Source organism: Mixophyes fleayi, chromosome 9, assembly GCF_038048845.1.
Source record: "Mixophyes fleayi isolate aMixFle1 chromosome 9, aMixFle1.hap1, whole genome shotgun sequence".
NCBI classification, from domain to species: domain Eukaryota; kingdom Metazoa; phylum Chordata; class Amphibia; order Anura; family Limnodynastidae; genus Mixophyes; species Mixophyes fleayi.
In genome coordinates this window covers 58,579,106-58,603,317 of record NC_134410.1, presented here as the reverse complement: position 1 = coordinate 58,603,317, position 24,212 = coordinate 58,579,106, and the positions used below count along the sequence as shown (strand labels likewise).

The 24,212-nt window shown below is 38.9% G+C and overlaps 1 protein-coding gene across 1 annotated transcript; it reads right to left on the bottom strand.

Annotated features, from left to right (window-relative positions):
• Positions 1 to 3,433: 3,433 nt before the first annotated feature.
• Positions 3,434 to 17,169, bottom strand: ZBTB33 (zinc finger and BTB domain containing 33). Its single transcript, XM_075184378.1, has 2 exons — positions 17,037 to 17,169; positions 3,434 to 8,794 (listed from the first exon to the last, which is right to left on the bottom strand). Exon 2 carries the CDS (start codon positions 8,790 to 8,792, stop codon positions 6,762 to 6,764), a length of 2,031 nt encoding a protein of 676 aa, XP_075040479.1. The 5' UTR covers positions 8,793 to 8,794; positions 17,037 to 17,169; the 3' UTR covers positions 3,434 to 6,761.
• Positions 17,170 to 24,212: the final 7,043 nt, after the last annotated feature.

The following is a 24,212-nucleotide window of genomic DNA, read 5'->3' as shown; positions in this document are numbered from 1 at the left end:
GAGAACACATATTAAAGACAAATTAAGACTTACTTTATATCCCAATATTTGGATCAGGCACAAGCTTTACGGCAGATTATAAATAAACATTGGTACATTATTCAGAAAGACGAGGTCTTGAGGAACTACTTACCTGAACTTCCTGATATTGTTTGTAAGAAAGCTGCAGATATTAAAAAGACACTAGTAAATAACTATATTAAAACAGAGTATCAACACACTGATTGGCTTACCATTGGTAGCAAAAAAACAGGATTTTACTATTGTGGATCGTGTAAGAATTGCACATCACTAGGACTGAGACACACAAAACCAATGAATATATATCCACCCATACAGGTACTAGTTATAAAATTAGGGGCTTCCTAACCTGTAATACTGTTAATGTCATCTACTTGATTGAATGCCCGTGCAAAAAACAATACATAGGAAGAACTACACGATCACCGAGAACGAAAATTGGGGAACATTAACGAAACATTAGAATAGGCTTTGAGAAGCACAATTTGTCTCATCACTTCAAAACGGTACATAATGGACATATAGATGGTCTTAAATGTATAGCCATTAAAATAGTAAAGAAGAACTGGAAAGGGGGGAACAGCATCAAACAGAGGAAGGAGGAAGCCAGATGTATATATACACTTAAAACCCTAGTTCTCATAGGACTTAATGTTGATTTTGAAGTGACATAATTGTTGCTTACCATTGGGATATGCAGATGCACACAGACCATAATCGAGAGCATCTGCCCAAGGGTGTGTCATGGAGAGCGATATTTGAGGAGGGAACCTCTGGTTTCTACTACTGTCATTTTACTCTAGGCACGCCAAAAACTTTCAAACAATATTGGAGGCTAAGCAGAGTATGCCAGACCGGTAACACAGGTTGGGGGACTCCTTATGAACCTCTGGTACAATAGAAATAACCTCCCTATCCTCTACCCTCTACTCCACATTTCACATTGTGGAGTGATCCCATCCCAGAGTCTAGCTTGTGCAGTTTAGTGTACCCACTGGTGCACTGGTGAACACGGTTCACTGTAATGGTTTTTGATGTTGCTCATCAGTACCCTTTTTATACAAGTGGATTCCTTTAACTATGGGAATGCGCTTGCTTTTTAAACACTGGATTTTTTAGAATAGGAAAGTAGTTTTAATTGTCTGATATCCACACTGCTACCATTCTGACTAGCGAAACTATTACCATTGCCAAAATTAATGACCATTGGAATATTTGTGCTGAATGCAGTGATCATTTTTCACTGTTACTGTAAATTTGTCAAATTTGTTTATCATTAGGTTTATGGATATTTATAGGTATACAATAACTCTCCTGATACTTACCTTTGTGTATAAGTCTATACACTTTTTGTACTTTCATTTGTATCATTGTTTTTTTCTGATATTTACATCTCTTTTTATACACGCCCATATTCCATTTCTCATTATTTATTACTCCTTATTCCACGGTCTGTGAATTACTGTATTATTTTGTAATATGTATCATATGAATTGTCAACTACATATTAGATTTTACTGAGAACTACATTTATATGTGAGAGCCCAATTATGGACAGACCTGTCAGGTCTGTTGAATATTTATGGGACAGTCCACCAACAATGATCCAATCAGAGGAATGTAGGATACATAAATAGGAGGCATTTTCCTACCCATACACTCTTAACATTCCCCTTGAGAAAGTCTCCAATCGGACACACGGATCAGTGAAGCCACCATTTTTCTCAAAGCATCACAACAATTGTGTGCATCTCAGATCATGGGAGGAGCATGACACTAGTACACTCATGAGAGAAAGATGTTGCACAACAAACTAAAAAATTGTAAAAGTAAATCAAGTAACATAAGTGAACAGAGTTACATATAGCCATTGCAATGTTTTAGGAATGAATAAGCTTACTTTTATTATATGTGGGTCAGTTTGGCAACCCTGAAAAACAACAGAAAGGGCAGCTTAAAATGAATACATTGTGATTTGCATAAAAAAAAAAAAGTGATAAAAATAATACATGCAAGGGTAGCTTTTAGCTGTGTCTTGCAATAATCATGTAGGTTAGTCATGTATGCAGTCCTTAATTCTAACGGTATTTTCATAATGAACTACTTAATCTACTGAAAGCAATATACACCTACATAAAAAAGGATCACTGGTACTATAGTTATTCCCCATACTGTAATATACAGTATGTAAAACAAGTCAACTGTAACAAAATCAATCATTTTGATTAGTTTAGGGAATGTCAAGATAGAAAAAAAAATATACATAATGCTGTTTTTTTTCTTCTTTCTTCATTTCTGTTTATAAGGAAGCATGATCTGCAAAAGCATTGCACTGTGTGACGGACAACAAAGGGGTAACTGGACAACAGTTGGAAAAGTGCTACAAGGCTGAACACTTCCATTTGTATATACATATATGGAAAACGTTTGTGCTTACATTTTTAGTTTTACATCAAATGGATGTACTTCATGTGATCACACCACTTCTGCAACCACCCCCCCATCCTGTAATCATTGGGAAGATATAGGGTAGGCCTGGCCAACCTGAGGCTCTCTAGGTGCTGTGACACTACAAGTCCTAGCATGCTTTACCAGTAAACAGCCAATACCTCTAAGGACCATGCTGGGACAGGCAGAGTCACTAAACCTGGAGAGCCACTGGTTGGCCAGACTTGATATAGTATATTGTGTATGTAAAATAAAACCCTAAAGTTCCTTACACAAACTTAACGGTTTCTCGTTTAGAATCAATTTCACCAGACCTTCAAGGCTGTTCCAGGGCCATTACTCGTTTCCATAATTAGAAATAACCTACTATAAATTAGCTTCCATCCATATGTATGTGGATGATACAGTCTTGTATACCCACAGCTCAGACTTCTCTGACCTTATAAATGTACTGCAATTTGATTTCTGAAGTGGAATATTAGATAGCTTAAAATAAACAATTATGGACTTTGAAGGATGGAGTTTATGGTTCAGTCCCACAAACTCACCTTGGCAAGATTGATATAGACTTTGCAACTGTTGTTTTGCTGTGCAACTACAAATCACACTATTGTGATATGCTATCCGATCTAATATGGGTGTTTCTGTCTAGATATAAAGGTCATGTTCCCAGTTCGTCTTCCAAATACTTTCTTGACAAGTTAGCCAATTACCGAAACAGATTTCTTAACCTAGGAGCTAACAGTAACTTCTACCAAAGATCTTCCTCAGGAAGACTTTCCTAAATAGGGAATACAGACTGCTTTCGCCTACTGGTCTCCCCATTTTTGTAACAACCTACCTGGAGCCACCTATCTGATACCTCCTTTCAACTCTGTAAACATGTTTGCAATGCTAAAAATCTTTTCTCTCTTTTGTCATATATTTTGTTCACAGTGCTTCATAAATAAATAATGTTACACAATCCAGATTGAAAAAATGTTTATTTGTTTGCCATAGAAAGCTCTAAAGTCTAAAGGCTCAAGTATTGGTTAGTGTAAAGTAGCACACGACTTAAAAAAAAAGTTAAGGAAAAGCTGTACAAGTATAATATATACACACAACATTATTGGTACAAGTGAACCATTTTCAGAATATTGTTATTAGAGAATAAAAGATGTACAACCCAATGTCTTAATGACACACATACAGCGGTTATTTGCATTCCATGACAGCTAGTGACACTATAATGAGCAACCAGGCATGTGGACACCATTTTATTTTTTTACATAAAAGTCAGATTGGAATGCTATGCTCAAAAGCCTTATTGCAAGGACTAGGAAAGAAAACATCGTCTCCTGAAATTCAAATTTAATCTCAATGTGTTAGACAGCCCTCTAGTAAGAAAAAAAAAAAAAAAAAAAAAATTTAAAAAAAAAAAAATTTGCAATGGTTAATGGACTTGTAGCTGCATTTATTTACTCACAATTTAGCATCAATATATTTAAGTTTTAAATATTAACATTCAATAAGTACAACGGGCCAAATAAATATTGCAAGAATGGGTTGCATAATTTACCACCATGCTGTTATGTGCCTGCAGGAGTCTATGAGTTAAGAGATCCTTGTATCTCATGGTATCCTACCAAGCACTTCTAGTCCATTTGCCTTGTGGAGGCATATATTTGTTGCAGAAGCAGGGAAGGCTACATCAATGTTCTACCTGTGTTTCAATACCTACTACTACCCTGGCCCACCAATATATTTTACATAAGTGTTTGTATTTTATCTACCAGTTTCAAAAGGGGAAGACGTTTTACCATGTTTCCTATCTCCATATTTGTAAATTCATTTAGCTTAACACATTGCAAGTCAGTAAATCCCATTATACTACTGACAAACGTGAGAGCACCTTAGTACTTTTCTGAAGTCATACCTGGCTTAGCAACAACCCAGCTATGTTTTTGTATCATTACAAATGGACACCCATGAAATTGAAAAGTAAAAGCAAACTTCTCCTTCTGTAGTAATCATAGTCCTTGTTAAAGCAAAATGTTAAAAAGTCTCAAGGAAGATAAACACTTGCTGTTTTTTTTCATAAAAGACATCAGCATGTCTCCAATAACTACACACATACAGCTACTTCTACGGTGTCATACAAGGTTTGCTCATGTATGAATACAGTGTATTAGATGTGTACAATTCCAAAGCTCAAGGAGGTCAAGAAACTCAGTCCATTTACATCTCCCAGTATAGGAATATATTTTAATAAAACCCGGGAGTGTTAGAACCAAAATGCTTTAATGTATTTCCTGTTTGGAGTTTTCTGACAATTCTCCCAAGTTGTTACAGTGTTAAAACCCAAACCCTGTATTTAGCCCTACCGTTTGTTTCCCTTCCCCATGACATGTTATTTAGGTGAATTCTCTATTCCTCTGAAGGCAGCCATTATCCTTTATTTTAGCTTATAGTTATTTATACGGATACATGTGCCTAATCTTTGTACAATGGTAAGTGCCCACAATGGCATTACCACAAAACAAAACATGTATAGCCTTGTAACAAATCTTTCTATTTTTACCAAGAAGTCTTTTTTAAAAATCCCTTCCTACCTTACTATGCTAACTACAACAACCCCAGTATTCTATGAACATTTTTTTAATCGTTCAGATCATTTACATCAAGCATGTAATAGGAATGCTGGACTACTTAAACATTCTGCAAGATTGGGAAACCCCACGTCTACCAGTGAATAGTCAGTGAAAGATGAATTACATACTTGTATCTAGACTAGTGATAACAGGAACTCCATGTAAAAATACTAGGATCCACAAGCCTACATATTAAATAGGGTGGGAAAATAAAAGATTAAAAAAAAATAAAAAATAAAAAAAAATCACAAAAACAATTTAATGTTTTGAACTCCAGTGGAAAAAAATATTAACAATTAAGAATCACTTAATCTGAAATAGGAGTTGATTCAATATGGGAAGGCATCTTGTAAAACAATGACAAAAAAGATATATCTGTAAAAGTTCCTATGAAATGTATTTGCTGCCAATCTCCCAAGTACTTTACTGTATTTTTTTTTTTAAATAGGCTTCCAAGTGAGAAATATGGCATATGTAGAAAACTGCTTCACTACACAATTTTACTTAAAATGAGATCCTGAAACTTTTGCATATATATATATATATATATTTGTACGTATTAATAGCAACTCTTTAATGTATAGCAACTTGCATTTTACTCTTTGAAAGTCCTTTGTATCAGTAAACAGCATACTATTTAGATGAATGCAAAGCTTTTAAAGGATCAAGTAACTTTTCAAAATATATGTATAATGTCAGAAGATCATGTTAAAAGGAGAACATACTTAAGATAACACTTGTTGTGTAAAATTAAACTGGTCATGTTTACAATGAAAAAAAAACAAAAAACGACATTATATAACATTGAAAGGATGTCCCTTATCAGTCATCAATAAGGAGCATTTAGCCACTGACTAAACATTTATAGACAACAACATAAACAGTGACCACAGCAGTTTATAAAGATCCAACATATAGGAGAAGGGGCATTGTGAAAAAGTAAACAAGACTAAAAAAATAAATGTTCAATTATATTTAATTTTACACAATGATAGATTTTCATCATGTTTCTCCTTTTATTGTGTGGTATGCAAGAAAAAAACCCTTTACTGATCAAACAGCAAACTATATATTCATAGAGTCAATTATATAGTGCGACTAGAATATTGATGCACTGTTAAGTATGATGGTAAATAGAGCATACATCTTCCATAAAGCTACAACTGCCTCCTTCAGATCTGCCACACAAGAAGGGAGTGAAGAGCTTAGACTGTGGACCCTTAACTCTCAGCAAACTATCTCCACCTTTGGTTTGTAAATGACACCATTGAATAAACTTACCTGTCTACACCATTCCCAAAAGAAGGCCAAATTGAAACTGGATTCATTTTAAAGTGCAAACATACCTACAGTATTGGTAAGTGTCTCTAATCTGTGCATACTCACACCCTCACTGTCACATTGGAATTGTGTGCATTATTACCCTAGCAAAGTTTTCCTAGTACAGTAAAGATCAACAAAACTGAACAATTAGCAGGCTTCCTGTTCCACTGGATGTTCAAGTAAATGCTGTAAAGATGCCCTCACATACTGGTTGTAAGTTACAATCTTGCCTTGTTACAGGCTATTATAACTGTATATTAAAGAAAATGTGACAGATGTTCACCTGAAAGTCATGTTCAGTATGTTCCTATTTTTATTGAATTTAAACTGTCAAATGATTTAATAGGATTCTGGTATAACAAATTCAAATTCAGTACTGCCTTCAGACGTAGTGGGTTTAAACATGTTCTGACTGGACTGCTGAAGGAAGATATCGTCCCAGTTTACAGGCTTTGGCCCATCGTTAGAGTTGTTCTCTGCAGATGCTGGTTGTGGTTTATCTGGGTCAATGTCATAGACAATTCCACCATCGTTGATAACAGGGACATTATTGGTATTATCAGTTATGTATGCATACTGCCTAATCTGTAATGTCTTGCAAGGATTCAAACGGTAAAGCTTTGAATCTCCAGCAGGGTCCATACTATGAACTGATCTAATGTGTGAAGCCATGACCTGGTAGTTAATAAAAGAACCACCACAAGTCAAGCACTGGTATCTTCTTTCACCTGTATGATGTATTTCGTGCTTTGTACGGTATTCTGCAAGGGGAAAAACTCTCTCACAGTAACGACAAGGGTATTTTTTCTCCCAGGAGTGAACATTAAAATGTCTTCGTAAACTGGTTAGACAAACATATGATCGTTTGCATACAATGCAAATATAATAGACTCTTCCATCCACAATCAGCTCATAGTGATCATCATGTTTCAATTTCATACGTTTACGGTTTGGGAAACCGTCTTCATCCAGCTTGGACAATCCTTCTTCTTCTTCCTCTTCCTTGATGGGGATTACAATGTCATATGTATCCTCACCAATATTGGCATAAACTTTGCAGCCTGTTGACAGCCCTTCTATTTCAGATGCTGTGTCTAATGTAATGATTTTTTTACCATCCATTATGCGTCGAGGCTCAGAAGACAAATGGGAGTCCTTGCTAGTTCCAGAGTTGACATCCGCAATCTTAATCTTGAATTCACCTGGCTTTGAAGAAGATCCGTGGCTAAAGGTAACCACTTGCTTTTTTTGCACTCCGTCAAACGAAACATTTTTGTGTGTGATTGTATGCTGCCCCAAAGATACTACTGAAGACGCAGGAGTTGAAATGCAGTCTGCATCCAATATCAGTTCTGTTTTGGGCTGAACAATACCAATCGGTTGTAGTTTCGGTAAGTTTTGATTAACGGTAGGGGGCACATTCTTTTGGACTGGTATGGTTGCACCAGAAGACGAGGCGTTTTGGGAATGCTGTACTGGAACAATGGCGGTGACTGAGACTTGTGGAGTAGAAGAGCCATTTGTAGGTGCATTTTGAGTGGGCAGACTTGAATTTACATTATTGGGTGAAACAGGTGCTGTGATTTTTGGAGCAGAAGCTACGTTTCTTAAAGGGGGTTGCGTCTGGGGTTTAGTGTTTTGGACAAACTGTTGTGATTGACTAGATGGTGTAACTTTCTTTGTGTCGGGTACTTGGTCATTGGCAGAAAGAGCTGGGGGCTGTACAGAATCCTTTTTTTCTGGCGTAGTTTGTTTGGCCTGCACGGTCTCTGAACAAAAGATCACATCATCATCTGACTCATCAGCCTTTGAATCAGTATCAGTCTTGGATTCTTTATTGAATGATAAGGAAAAGGCTTCTGTGATTACTGGCATTCCAGAGTCCCCCACAGCTTTACTTGATGATGGGCTTGATGTGTTTTTTGTTGGTTCTCGTGCTTTTTGATCAGTATTGGGCTGGGCATCGGGACTGTTGTCCTTAACTCCACTAGAAATACTTTTCACTTGTGACAGAGGTATCCCAAGTTCAGCTATAAAAGGGACCCCTAGTAATTTCCCAGACTTAATCAACTCTTCCAGCATGTCACATTTCACACGGACAATTTTGGCGCTGTAAATATAGTTAAGGATTTCCGCAAAGATATCCGCTCTGATAAAATTCAGTTCCACTACTTGCCCAGCAACAGTGAACAGTTGGTGGAAATAAGTGCTGCAGGCAGAAAGAATATTTTTGTGAGCTTTGAATTTGCGGTCTTCAACGATGACTGTGACATCACAGTACAACCCTTGCATTCGCTGATCATTTAAAGACTGAAGCAAGCTGCCAGAGTACTGGGTATCTGTCGCAGTGATCAATTTTTTCGCCTCCATGTCTGCAAGTAAACAAAAAATATGTTAGTACACACAAACAATTAGTGTTTACTTATCTCAGCATATGGCTGAAGAGCTTGTCAAATAAAACAGCCCAAGTAAGTGTAATAATAATGTACAGGAATAACACTTACCAACCTACAATGCTTACAGTAAAGAACATGTGCAAAAAAAAAAAATAAGCATGTATTTCATTAAGTCGCATTGCTTCAAGAGTCGGTAAGCCCAAATCTTGACAATATGAAAAGGCAGTTTGTCACATTCATAACACATAGATGTATTCCCTACCCTGGCAGAACCCAAAGAGCATCTTTCACTTCCAACCAATGAAGGCAGTCAGTTTGTGGGTTGAATCAATAGTTCTAAGAACACAGCCTATCACAAGTAACCAGAGCTTCCTGAGTACTGATCACTGCCTCAGTTATATAGCGGGTTACAAGTCAATTAAAAGCCTGCATTACCATATATATGGTATGTACACTTTTGCTTTATACAAAGTTTGGTATGTTTTGCTTTACCCTCATAGATGTATTTCCTCAAATAATGTTTAAATTAATAGCAGCTGCCTCTGTCTTACTATATGCAACTCTTAGCATATGTCCTTGTGAAGGGGACAACTTGCAGGACTGCCCTTTGCGGCCTGAGGCACCATTATAATCCATAAATTCCATTATCCAGAACTGCTAAACTTTACTAAATAAAAAGACCAGTAAATCCTGGATCAGGAGAAAGCAATCATAAGTGGAACGTATGATGACTCAGGAATTAAAACAATCACACCAAGGACAGGGAATATTATCTCTGTTCAGCAACTGGACCCAGAGAGTTCAATGGTCATTGCTGTTGCCATCTCTGTTCTTCCTTTAGTTATCTCTGCGGCCTACTTGGTGGAAGCTGCTGCCACCCCAACCTCTAAGAACATAGCGTTCTGGCTCTGTGTCCAGCATTGTGCATCATACCAAACATAGAGAGCACACAGCTACTCAGAGCTGGCAGACAACCATAAGAGTACCAATACAGCGCAAACGCCTTCTCCAGAACAAGAGAAAGTTTGTATCAGGATCCCATCAATGTACACTGCAGTGTAAAATGTCACCACTTTATACATAAATGATAATAACAATAAGAAAACACTTAAAATGCTTAAGCAGGTTTATTAAACAGTTAGCTGATAATAAAACAATGTATTGTGTAAACGGAGAAGTATAAATGTGAAGCATACTAGATACCACTTACATCAACTGAAAATTATTACATCAATTCAGCTAACTAAACAAAGATGACAACTTATAAATGTCAAACAAAACAGTTTCTGGCCATATGAGTAGACCGCCAGGGGTACAGAATTGGTTGCATGCTTGTGTACATGGCTGCAATATGTGAGTTCAAAAACATTGCATCTCTAGAATGGAAATTTGGAAACATTATTGAGAAAAGGTTGAAGATAAAATAAATAAAATTCTTCCACTAACAACAAATCTTAGCCATGTTTTAGTAGATGTACTAAAAGGATTGTTCCAAAAAGTACCAAAATTAAAAACTGCTTTTGAAAAGGCAGAACTATAGAATAAGATTCTAGGATTCTTAACCTATGGGTTGCCTTACAAATGAGAGACAATCTAGTTAAAAAACAGAACAAAAACACCTGCAATAGAATATGAAGCAAAAGTTTATAGAATAATGCTTGTAGTTTGCAGTATTACATATACAATAGGGAATAAGTGCACCATCTAGTGGCAAATTTCTAAATAGCAATTCAATGTCAAAATTATCATCTAGAAGTAAAGCTGCAAATGTTTTAGCACAAGCCACATTTGTTTATTGTTTATTTCTTTATCTTTTTTTCTTCAAGCTATTAATGATTTACAGTTTGCTAAGAGTCATGCAACTACTAAGGTAACCACAGACTCATGACATAATGGGTAGAAAGGGCTTGGAATGCTCGTTCAGAATGACCACTCTTCCCTCCATCATGTACACAGTGGAAGAGCCCTGAGTCAGAGATCAGGTGATCCTCTCATTGAGTGCTGGGAAGCTATGTAAGTATCCCCCCAAAACGAAATTTTGCAAAGAGAAAACAGAGTTATAGAGGACATCTTAAAAAATCATAGCAATGTTGATAAGGTACAACACTTGCTGTTTAAAGAAAACGTATGTGGGTTTCAACTTTGTATTTTTCGATAGGTCAATTGCTGAATTAGCTGACTTTTTTAACTGAGCGTTATATATATATATATATATATATATATATATATATATATATATATATATATATATATATATATATATATATACACATACACACACACACACATACAGTGCACATGATATATTTGCACGTATAGCTCAGTTCAACCCAAAGTTTAACCATATGCCATCTGTGCACTAACAGTGTGAAAGGGTTATCCACTTTTGTAAAACTCCAGCTATTTAGCCATGTAGACCTTCAGTGGGGGGGGAGGGGTTCAACACCAGGGTAGTAACTAGGGCTGTGCAATAAGGGCAAACACCCAGGGAGCAACGCTGAAGGAGGACACAGTTTATGAATAATTTAGACTCACTTCGATAAAATTGAGGGCTGGAGGGGTAGGGGGGGATTTTTCTTCCTCACCCCAGGAGCTAAACTTTTAAGTTACGGCTCTGCTCAACACTAACTACATGTGGCAGCAAAGAGAGGAGAGCTCACTCAGGCAAGCTGAACTGAACCTTTACTGTCTATGTGATTTCTAGTATGTTGCCTGTTTGGCCCACTTCTGGCATGACTTGGGGCTATTATTGCAATTGGAAAATTGTGCAAATAATCTGGGGTCGCCTACCGACTTTTTTCCAAAAAGGAGCCAATGGACACGTATTTTTGGGCCACACAAATTCTGTGATATAGGACTAGTTTCCAGAATGTAGCCGTTATATTGCATAATGCGTGATCCACTTAACAGTTTGCCAATAGACAACTTACAAACAAACCTATTCACCCCAACTTCTCAACATTATAACTAAATAAGTTATGACTTATGTTTTAAAATATTTTTCTTGATCATTTTATTCATGGAACTTGTGCCTTGACAGTTGTATGCATACATAAGAGGTTTTTTCCACTGATGAGTACCCTTTTAATATAGATATTCTGTGCAGAAGACTGTTTACTTCACTGCTGTCAACTGAGTGATGCTGGGATATATTTTCTGTTAATTTGGTGCTGGGAACATATATTCTAAAAAGCCCCTGTAAACTGTCCATGCATAACATTAGCAGCCATCAAACACAAATAAACCACACAAAAAATACCCTCCTATGTTACTAAAACAATTTTTTCCTGTCTTAAGACTGCAACACTGCTGTGTATGCAGTGTGAGTGCATCATAAATATTCTTGCACATCTGAGATTTCTGTATTTCAAAGCTTGTTCCAGGGGGCTGGTCACTGAACTGTTACGGACAGATTCAATTCCCTGCATTGTTCTTTAGAACGCAGGGTGCGCACGCATTAATACTGTTCGTACAGTAATTTTAACACTGATTTTTGCTCGCAGCTCTGTGAGCAAAAATTTATGTTAAAATTACAAATTACATAACACTTCTGGATAATGGAATTTATGTTATAAATTACTGACGGTAATGAAGCGCGCCTCACATTGTTCTAAAGACCACTGCAGGGAATTGAATTTGCCCCCAAATGTTGAAGGACTGTTTGAAAGTATGGTACAAAGGTTTAACCAAAAATTACAAACTCTAAATATAAAACTTTCATAAACGTATTCTAATTCCCAAAACTTAACCACAAGTTCCTACTAATAGTGCTCACAAATACATATGCAAATGTTTCAGCCTATTGGAAATGGGACTTTCCTATGCACCGCTAACTTCCTCTGTTGTAAGGTCCACTAAACACAACAGTTAACTTGCTCCAAAATGAAAAAGTATTGTAACAATGATCACTGCAATCGGGCACAGCCATCCATACACAACCTTCCTAATAGTATGAGTAGATGCACCTGGCAAGTACAGTTTTAAGAGGGGCAGCGTCTCACTAATGTAAAGTGTTATCAATGAGCAACATGGCCAAACTACTTGCTAAATGGTGGAAGGGGTGAAGGGTTTTCTTTTAGGTTTTTATAAACAATAACCCTTTTTTGTATGTGCAAAGCAACACTCTATGCACCTGCAGGAACCATTCATTGAAAAAAACTATACTACCAACAATTCTTTAGCATTAATGTTGTACATCAGTAGATCATGAAACATAATGATAGACAAAAAAACCTCAGACTTCAGAAGAAATGTCATGTAAGCAATAAGGAATTGGTGAAGATTCCAAAAGAGAGCTACAAACAGGTAGCCAATCTTTAATTAACATATTGTACTATTAATGTACCGCTACCAACAATGCATTTAGATAATTATTCAAGGTGAATAGTGCTTTAAAAGGAACATAACAGAAAATATTTAACAGAATAGCATTTCTTGGAAACTGACAAATTAGATTGTTTAAATATGCTTTGTATGCACGGTGGCCAAGTGTTTAGCACTTCTGCCTTACAGCACTGGGATCATGAGTTCAATTCCCGACCATGGCCTTATCTGTGAGGAGTTTGTATGTTCTCCCCGTGTTTGCGTGGGTTTCCTCCGGGTGCTCCGGTTTCCTTCCACACTCCAAAAACATACTGGTAGGTTAATTGGCTGCTAACAAATTGACCCTAGTGTGTGTGTGTGTTAGGGAATTTAGACGAAAGCCCCAATGGGGCAGGGACTGATGCAAGCGAGTTCTCTGTACAGCTCTGCGGAATTAGTGGCGCTATATAAATAAATGATGATGATGATTAAAGGTGATGATGATAAAAGTGTGTTTTTTTATAAGTGCCAAACAAGCACTCTACCATATATAAAAAACAGACAGCCCACTGTGAAAAGAAGGAAAAACAAAAAAACATTAATACATTAAAGACCCATATGTTTTTAAAGTGTCTGTAATAAATACATTTTTAAAGCTGCCTGTTATTCAATTTATTGTACCCTATACCTTGGTGTCACTGAAATAATAGGTATGTTGCTTCTTTTCTAATAAATGCATTTCTGCTTTGCGCTGCCCAATATCTATACACACTGTCAGCATTTTTATATCTTTCATACTTGTAGGGCAGGCTATTGTCTGTTACTGTAAGAAATCTTATTTTTTCTTACAAAGCAAACAATATGCTTATGCTGTTCATATGCAAGTTATTTATAATTTTTCTAGTAAAGGAACCAACTGAAATAATCACTTTCACAAATATTCATGAGTTCTATTCCCGACCATGGCCTTATCTGTGTGGAGTTTGTATGATCTTCCCGTGTTTTCGTGGATTTCCTCCTACACTCCAAAAACATACTAGTGTGTGTTAGGGAATTTAGACTGTAAGCTCCAATGGGGCAGGGACTGATGTGAGTGAGTTCTCTGTACAGCGCTGTGGAATTAGTGGCGCTATATAAATAGCTGATGATGATAATACTGGTAGATTAATTGCTTCTGACAAAGTATGTGTGACTGATGTGAATGGCTACATATCTTCTGTATCAGCGCCGTGTTACATGATTGGAACTATATAACAAAGTACAAAAAAAAAGTGTTTCTTATATGTGTTATACATCCAATTGTTTTAATTTAAAATGTTTGGAAGGGTGTACAAGAAAATGTTCTACTTTCTGTCCCTGGGAAGCAGCCATTTTCAGCTGCCTGTTGAGAGACCCGCCGACATAGTTGCTATGCCGGAGTCTTCCTGCTGGCTTGAGACCGCTACTATGTTGCCCAGCAACAATGAGACACCAACGTGAGAGACGATGTCTGGAACATCCGTAAGCACTGAGACACGGTATTTTGGAATTGAACTGCCATAATGTATCAGGTTGAATAGTAACCAAAGCATGTTGGTGCTAGGGCAGCTGAAGGTAGTTACAGACATTCACCTGGGACATTTGCTAGAGCTTATTTTTTCAAGCCACCAGATGACACACATTACATAAAAATTAAAAATGACTGAGAGCCCATCTAACAGAGTAAACATGAAGCCTAAACCGTGCATGTTTTCTAGATCTCCTCTGAGATTAACAGGTGAAAAAATAAACAACTTATGTAAATCTTTACAATTAGTCAGTAATGGGAAACATGAGGCCCCCAGCTCCTTCTTGATTTATGCTCCATCAATTCTTTTCTCTGCTTTGTGCCCAATTGGCTTCAGCTCTTGCTCCTTGCCAAGTTTCGTACCCGTACCCAGCTCTTACTGAGTGGATGAAGCTCGGAAGGTCAGAAAGCAGAGAATAAGACTGAACTTTATCTTTTTTCGCCTGGAGCAGACAATTTCTGCGCCACGTGACATCTTCCACATAAAGCAGAGAAGTCATGAAGTACCAGCAACATAACTGAACTCAGAGGAAAAGGAACATGCAGTCTGCACTGTGTGGTCTCTCTTCTGCAGGTGTAAAGCTGCATGATTCCTGCTTATTTCATTAAAGTGAGGCAAGACGTTATTTGGCAGGGTGTTATTAGTCATTAATAGTGTGAGGGTACTTGATACTCCCAGTGAAAGGTAAGTGGCGGGTTATGTGTGGTGTTACATTTGTTTGTTACAGCTTGCAACATTGTTTTTTTTTTGGTTTTTTTTAATTAAAATGCCTGCTGAGATACTATTACATACTTGACTCTCTTCTAGATTAAATGTTTTAAGTTTAAGCTTATTATTGAGACTAAGGTTAATGGGCCGCATATGTGACCTTTGAAGTGTATAAACCTGACCATTACTACACTAATAGGACCATATTACTGATAGGAGAGAAAGCATGCACAGTATACTCAATTAAAGAAGGGTAGAAAACTCTACATTAAACAGTCATTTGTTGCAAAATAAGGTGAAAGCAAGCCCTGCTCCTAAACAATGTTTATCTTAACACCTTATTGCTACCTACACTGTATAAACCGACACATTCTCTGTGACTATTTGTTGCTTTGGAAGTAATGTATGCATTAAAAACAATCAGTTTTAACTAGAACACAGTATTTAATAAAGAATTGCATATCAATTTAAAAGTGAACATGGGGCAGGGTGGCACTAAAGGGGCCTGAGGACATGACCCAGGTTAATTCTGGATATTAACAACAGTGCAACGGCATGTAAGCTACTTTAGATCTCAAGTTGGCAGTATTGAGAATAGATAGCAGATCATGAAATACAATTAAAATATCCAAGTCATTGTCTAATCCCTTCCCAGCACAACAAAGACCATGCTTCCTGTGCAACACCCACACATCTTACATGACTGTCATGCAATCAGGCATGAATGTCACACAGAATGAAGGTGGCAAAAATGTTAAAGATAATACACCCAATTTCTATATTCCAGCCCCTAATTAGGGAGTGAGGGCTTTCATTGGCTCAGGGGGACATTTACCAGCACATGTAACAGAGAACAAAATAAGAGTGCTCTGACACATCACCTGTATATAGCTTGTCTACTAACCCACCACCACACAAGCCAGTGGGCTCTCATTGTGCAAAATCCTCCAAGCCACATGCCTTTCCTCACCCCTCCTCCAACTGCCTGGGGAGCCAACATTGCAGAGGTTTTTACTGCAATCAGCGGCCGGCCATGGCCTTCTCTTTGTAACAGAACATGCAGCCAGTGTGAGTGGGCATGTCCTCCCTCCCTCTGCCCATGTGCCCAGGTTACACGATGTCACCTTATCAGGGTAACTACTGATACCAGGTGTCAGCACATCCCTCCACTGGGTCTTTATATATATTAAATAACTGCCTACTGATGAGTCTTAATTAACCAAAACCCAGAGTTGTCTGGGAGATGTGAGCGATGAAGCTTTGTATAGCCAGGTACATCCCTCTGGTCCATGCAGTAGGACACAGGCAGGGCCGACTCCCTCTAGTTACAGGTCCAGTGATCCCCTGCCCTCGCTGGAGGCCTACACACACTCAGCCAGGCCGGCGTCTGGGCCTCACTGCTCGGGAATACCCAGGTCTCCCGCCCGACCTCGCCGCCAGCACCACGCACACCTCCCGGCACGGAGATCGGAACATGGCGTAAACGGGGCTCACAAAGGGCATGAGACCGGGCTTCCTGCTGGCGGTGACGCGGCTAGGCCCGAGACTCATTATGTCAGTGGTAGCAATCCCCGCTCCACGAAACGGCCTCCACCCACAGGAGGATGACAGATAGGGACCGGCTCACCGCGGCCCACAGTACCCTACTAAGCTGTATTTACCTGGTGTCCCCGGGGCCACCCGGTGCCTCGGCTTCCGCAGACAACGAGTGAACAGAAGCTCCTCCCGCAGCCACCAAACGCCGCCGCAGTACCGGCCAGTGACCAATAGAGGGCACCTGTACCCACACCGGCCGAAACGCGCTCGGAAAATGTCGGCAATTTCCGTTCGGTCAGGGAAACAAAATCTCGCGAAATTATAACACTAATTATTTCTCTATACAGTTTGTTACTAATCACCAGACTGATTGTTTCTCCTCTAATAATCTATATTGAAACGTTTTCAGCGCATATGAAATAAATGACAGCGAACGACAGTTAATATGAAGACAACCATCACTCCCTGGCTAATAACTAACTCATATGTCCACATTCTTGAAATATCATTATTTGATTCCATATGTCCCTGAGCAAACGGATCTACACTGGTTAGTCGCCCTCTGCATTATTGGACTGTTATCTTCATGCAGCTAAACCACTAAATTGGGTTTAAAAAAATCCTTTGTTCGCTGAGCTACACAATGCTGTATATAGAAAGACAAAGCAGCGAGCGCCCTCCAGCGGCAGGCTATAGAAATCACTGTGAAGTGATGGGCGCAGTTGTGGGGGTGGATAAGAAAGTGCACGTCGGGAGCGAGCGCGCTTTACTCGGTGCACGTGTCATTGTGAGCTGTCCAGGGTTCTACCCCTCATCTTCTATTGTGCTCTGCTCCTTGGCCGCAACCACAGTTATTACTAAATGGGATTCTTGCTTTAAATTCATCATACCTTAATATGTATCTTTATTCTGTATGTAGTGTTGTCAGGCCTGTCATTTACGTTTAAATATGAAATACACAAGATAAGTTGCTGTTAGATACAAGCTGCTTGCTCAGCAATGTCACAAAAACAAAGAACATTAATAAGAAAAAAATGTTTTCCTGCTGCAAATGATTGTACATAGGCTATCGTGACAAATATTACCAGGGCGAGATGAAGCATGAAATATTTAGGCACAAAAGTAGTCAATACTAGTTCCTTTTTTGTAATTCTTTAATTCTGTTTGCTGGGTTAAATATTCACGCAGTGGCCACTTTATAAGTATACCTTTCTAGTTCTGGGTATGACCACCATTGCCAACAGAAAATCTTGAATTATTTGTGCCATTGAATCAACAAAGTGCTAGAAACATTCCTTAGAGAGTCTGGTCCATGTTACCATGATAGCTTCAAATAGTTGCTGCAAATTGTTGGCTGCACATTCATGCTGCAAAAATCCTGTTTCATCATATCCCAAATGTACTCTATCGGATTGAGTTCTTTGACTGTGGAGGCCAATGGAGTACACTGAACTCAGTGTCATATTTGTGGAACCAGTTTGAAATGACTTGTGTTTTGTGACAGCTGGAAGTAGCCATTAGAAGAGGGGTAGACTGTGACTGTATAGGGATGCACACAGGGCCGGATTTACCGCTAGGCAACCTAGGCACCTGCCTAGGGCCTAGCGGCTCTGGGGGGGCACAGCTGGGGGGGACAGGAGTAATTTAAAAAAAAATGAAAAAAAAAAAAAATCGGCCCCTCCCCCGACTCGCGGCACCCCCCCCCCCGCGACTTGTGCGGGGGGGGGGGGGGGGTGCCGCGAGTCGGGGGAGGGGGGGGGGTGCCGCGAATCGGAGGAGGGGGGGTCGGGTGCCGCGAATCGTTCCCGGCAGCCTCTTCTCCTCTCAGTGATAGAGAGAGGAGGAGAGGCTGCCGGGACCCGACGAGCGATCACGTGACTCTTTCTCTTTTTTTTTTTTTTTTTTTTTTACATCTGGACTGACGGAGGAGGAGCAGCGCGCAATGGAAAGGTAAGTAAAACAAGGGACAGAAGTGGTGATGGTGAAGGGGCACAGAAGTGGTGATGGTAATGGGCACAGAGGTGGTGAAGGGGCACAGAAGTGGTGATGGTGAAGGGGCACAGAAGTGGTGATGGTGAAGGGGCACAGAAGTGGTGATGGGCACAGAGGTGGTGAAGGGCACAGAGATGGTGATTGGCACAGAAGTGGTGATGGTGATTGGCACAGAAGTGGTGATGGTGAAGGGCACAGAGGTGGTGATGGTGAAGGGCACAGAGATGGTGATTGGCACAGAAGTGGTGATGGTGATTGGCACAGAAGTGGTGATGGGCACAGAGGTGGTGATGGTGAAGGGCACAGAGGTGGTGATGGTGAAGGGGCACAGAATTGGTGATGGTGATTGGCACAGAGGTGGTGATGGTGAAGGGCACAGAGGTGGTGATGGTGAAGAGGCACAGAGGTGGTGATGGTGATTGGCACAGAAGTGGTGATGGTGAAGGGCACAGAGGTGGTAATGGGCATAGAGGTGGTGATGGTGATTGGCACAGTGATGGTGATTGGCACAGAGGTGGTGATGGTGATGGGCACAGAGGTGATGGTGAAAGGGCACATGTGATATTGTGAAGGGGCAAAAGTGACAATGAAGGGGCACAGTGTGATGATAGAGGGACAAAAGTGACAAGAGCACATACTTGGATTTATGCGTATTATTTTTGCAAACAACTTAAGTATTTCTGCCCTGACTTCAATATTTATTATGTTGTTTTGACCCAACTACTTAAAAAAACGGGACTGCTTGGTAATTATTTAGGGGTGCCTTTTTCTGCAGCAGTATGGCCTTGCTCTTTTCACATGTTAGGTACGCCCCCAAAGATGCAAGCCACGCCCTCACCTCCTTTGGCGGCGCGGCGGCACATGCTTTCATACTTTCATATCTACTTAACTATAGGGGTATATGGTAGGCATGCGCCGGCACATGCTTTCACTTCTACGTAACTATAGGGGTATATGGTAGGCATGCGCCGGCACATGCTTTCACTTCTACGTAACTATAGGGGTATATGGTAGGCATGCGCCGGCACATGCTTTCACTTCTACGTAACTATAGGGGTATATGGTAGGCTGCAAAAATATAGTGCTATGGATTGTTGCAGGGAGGGGCCCCAAAAACAGTATCCTGCCTAGGGCCCTATGAGGTCTAAATCCGGCTCTGGATGCACATGGTCAGCAAGAATACTCAGGTGGGCCACGGTATTAAAACAATGCTCAATTGGTATTAAGGGGCCAAGTAAATATTTCCCACACCACTACCACCAGCCTGCATACTTGCCACAAGGCAATATGTTTCCATGGATTCATGTTGTTTACATTAATTTCTTACCCTACCATCGGTATGCCGAATCATAATTGTCGTACCACTTTTGCAATCTTCAGTTATCCAGTTTTGGTGAACCTGCGCTCACTGTAGCCTCAGTTTCCTGTTCCTAGATGACAGGAGTGAAACCTGGTGTGGTCAACGTTCAACGTACTGTGCATTCAGAGATGCACCAGTCTGTCCATTCTCCTCTGAGCTCTCATTAACAATGCGTTTTTGCTCACAGAACTGTTGCTCACTGGATGTTTTTTGTTGTGTGCACCATTCTTTGTGCACTCTAGAGACTGTTATGCATTAAAATACCAGGAGATCAGTAGTTTCTGATATACCCAAACCACCTCCATCTGGCACTAACAATCATTCTGCAGTCAAAATCACTAAGATCACATTTTTTACCCATTCGGCATATGGTGTGAACAACAACTGAACATCTTGACCATGTCTGCATGCTTTCATGCATTGAGTTGCTGTCACATTATTGGCTGATTAGATATTTGCATTACCAAGCAGATGTACTTAATAAAGTGGCCACTGAGTGTATATTCACATATGAATATATGAGTATGGACTATGCCAAAACAGAGGTAGCTGAAGTGGTAAGAACAAAAATTGGAATTTGAATATGTCTCAGTTTTGTACAAATTTTTTTTAAAGGAGGATCATGATTACAAAGGAACATCTAGAGAGGAGTTCCCCTTTTTTATAGGTGGGCACAGCATTTTTGTCCTCACAAAGGGAGTTTTTTTCCACTTGCTCAAATATGGTGTAAACTAGACTTAGAGCTAGATTTACTAAAGGGCGGTTTGCTCAAACCGCCAGTTTTCGGCTAGTTTTCCGGCGGTTTTGAAACCGCCGGATTTACTAAAGCTCAAACCGCCGTCAAAACGGCCAGAAATTACATTTTTCAAAACCACCACTTTACAAACCGCCATCCCGATTTTAACAATGATGAACATACAAACAGCTGGATTTACTAAGCTGGGGTTTTCAAAACCGCCACAAAACAGCCATCCAAACGGCCAAATGAAAGAGGTGGTTGCAATAGGCGAGATTGATCAAACTGCTGCTGTTTGAGATATTTTGCCATTCAGACCATAAAAGAAAGCACCATTGATATTTTAATAATTTGGAAAATCATTATTTATTGCTAAAGGGACAAAATAAATATAATATTCATTTATGAGAGAATTTTTTTTTAAAGGGACACTATTATAGCATTATATTATGTAGAAAATGTGAATATATAATATTATTAACTGATTGTTAATGGTGGATATAATTATTTATGTTGCACAATTTGTCATGACATATTGTCCAAATAATATAATAATTAAATAATTTTATCCCCTTAATATAATGAATTTTTTTTATTCCCTCATAAGTTAATATTTAATTCATTTTGCCCCTTAATCAATAAATAATGATTGCCAACATAATTTAAACGTCAATGGTGCTTTCTCTTATGTTCTGAATGGCAAAATAGTTCAAACAGCATATTTAAGCTATCAAGCCATTCTGAAGCAGGTATTAAAACTGTCCTGTCCTGTCTTTTGGATGGCGGTTTTGATGGCAGTTTCACCCAAACTGCCGGCGGTTTAGCTTTTTCAATCCGCCATACATCGCCAGTCATTTTAAATTGAAGCCTCAAGCCGCCCTATAGTACATGCGGCGGTTTGAACCACTAAACCGCCGACGATGGATGTCAGTTTCAAACCGCCAGCAAACACGATTCTTAGTAAATGTAGCCCTTAGTCCTTTACTTTTCATGAGGAGCAGGATTGCACCTGGCAGTTGAATTTTGGTGGAAAACACAAATTACAAATGTAATGATGTCAGTCCCAATGTCACTGAAGGTGGAAATAGATTAACTTTGATTTGTAGTTTTACTGTTTTTCCCATACATATCTTGCAGACTATACAGAAGCCTGAAATGTAGGCACATTGTCCTTTTACTGAGGTGGTTCTAAAGATTGGGAAGTGCGAAAGGTGAACAACTAGGTGTACTTGACCAAAATAAGAATCGGTACAGCTCTGCATTTTTGACCTTTGCAAATTAACCTTGGATTTGGTGGATTGCAATAGATAGTATTTCTTTGCAATATGTGGTGTGCCATGGGGGTTATTTCTCTACTACATATGGCTGTTAATGGTTAGTTATATATATATGCTATATATAGCTGATAACTGATAAAGCATGTTGGGATTTGTAGTTTCACAAGACCTAGAGAGTCACAGGTTGGCCAGGCCTGTCCCAATGTATTGGTAATGGTTTTATGGATTTATTTCTGTTTGCATTTGAATAAGTCTTCTGAATATCATAGGCCGTGGAAGAATTCTTGTCCAGCTTCTTGTAATAGTTGATGTCTAGCAGAATGTATGGGAATGTTTTATATGATCTTTTAACTTCAATTTCATGGGGTCATGAGTTCAATTCCCGACCATGGCCTTATCTGTGAGGATGTTATACCTATGTTTGTGTGGGTTTCCTCCAGGTGGTCTGGTTTCAATCCACACTTCAAAAAAAAAACCATACTAGTAGCTTAATTGGCTGCTGTGTGTGTATTAGGGAATTTAGACTGTAAGTCCCAATGGGGCAGTGGTGCTATATAAATAAATGATGATGATATTAGGAGGGAAACACTCTTCAGGAGTTGGTTGCTGGTGGATTGCAATAAAAGAAGCACAATCTACATGATTTCTTAGTAGGATTGGCCATCTACAGGCTCAGTAGAGGACAAATCAAATTTGTGATTGCGTAGTTTGAATATGTGAAAGAAGGGACATTATTAATGGTAGAGGTGGATGATGAGATGTCAGGATACTAGAGGGCAGGTTTGGCCCAAAGTAGCATAAACACTGAGATTGTTTATATTAAAGAAAAAGTGTTGGGCTTAGCAAGAGTTAATTTGGAGGGGTATTACTCTGGAATCACAAAGATAACACAAAATTCAAAAATTTATTGTCAGCAGAACCAGCCGCTTAGACATCCTAACAAGTGTTTCAGCAGATCCTTTTACTGTACATTGGTAAAGTAACACTCAGACCCCACCATTTCTTCTGAGAGCTTCACTGAACTAAGCAGCATGCAAACATCTGATATGCTGCCCCAATCAGTGAGAAGCTTGTTTGATATCGGACAAGCTGGCCAACAAATAGAGGCAATTCTGTGTGCAGCTAAAGTGTAGGGAAAGTCATTTGGATTTATGTTTATTCTGTGACGGTTACTGCTGCAATTAAACTTTGTGAATAAACCAGAGAAGCTTTGGTGGAAGTCATTATTGGATATATATGTATATATTTGTATGTATCTGTTTTTGTGTGCCACCAAGAAAAAATGTGCATTATTAGGGATAATGTATGCCTTACTTCAAATTATTGGAACACATCTGTGATTTCTAATTATCCAAATGATTGACAGTAAGCTATGAATTATCCCATATATTATATATAAGCATTGCTTCCAATTCTTTTAAACAACTAAGAGGTCATTTACAACCAGACAGAAGAACACAATAGGGCTTGAGTCATTAAGGAGAGCAAAGCAAAAAAAAAGAGTATGTTTTTTCATGGACAAACCATGTTACAATGCAAGGGGTGCAAATTAGTTTAATATTATTTATTTATTTTAAACTTAAAACATTTTTTTATTGATTTTATGAAGTAAGGTAAAGTATAACAGACATAACAATGCATAGTGGTTACAATCAATGATATTAAAGATTTGTGTTTTTACATTGTACTAGAAATAGAGGGGATATAAAAAGCAACAAGGGGAGGTGGGAACAAGAAGGGAAGGAAGGAGACATATTTAGAGATAATCAACAATTTGAAAATGGCACATTTGGGAACATCATCACATTCGAATTTTCAGAGGTCTGATCAGTTATTGAAGGTCCTGTAGAGGGAGAAGTTTTGAATAATATTCATGCCATGAGAACTATTTGATCAATGGAGAAGTTACAGCAGTTGAATATCTAAAGCCATCACA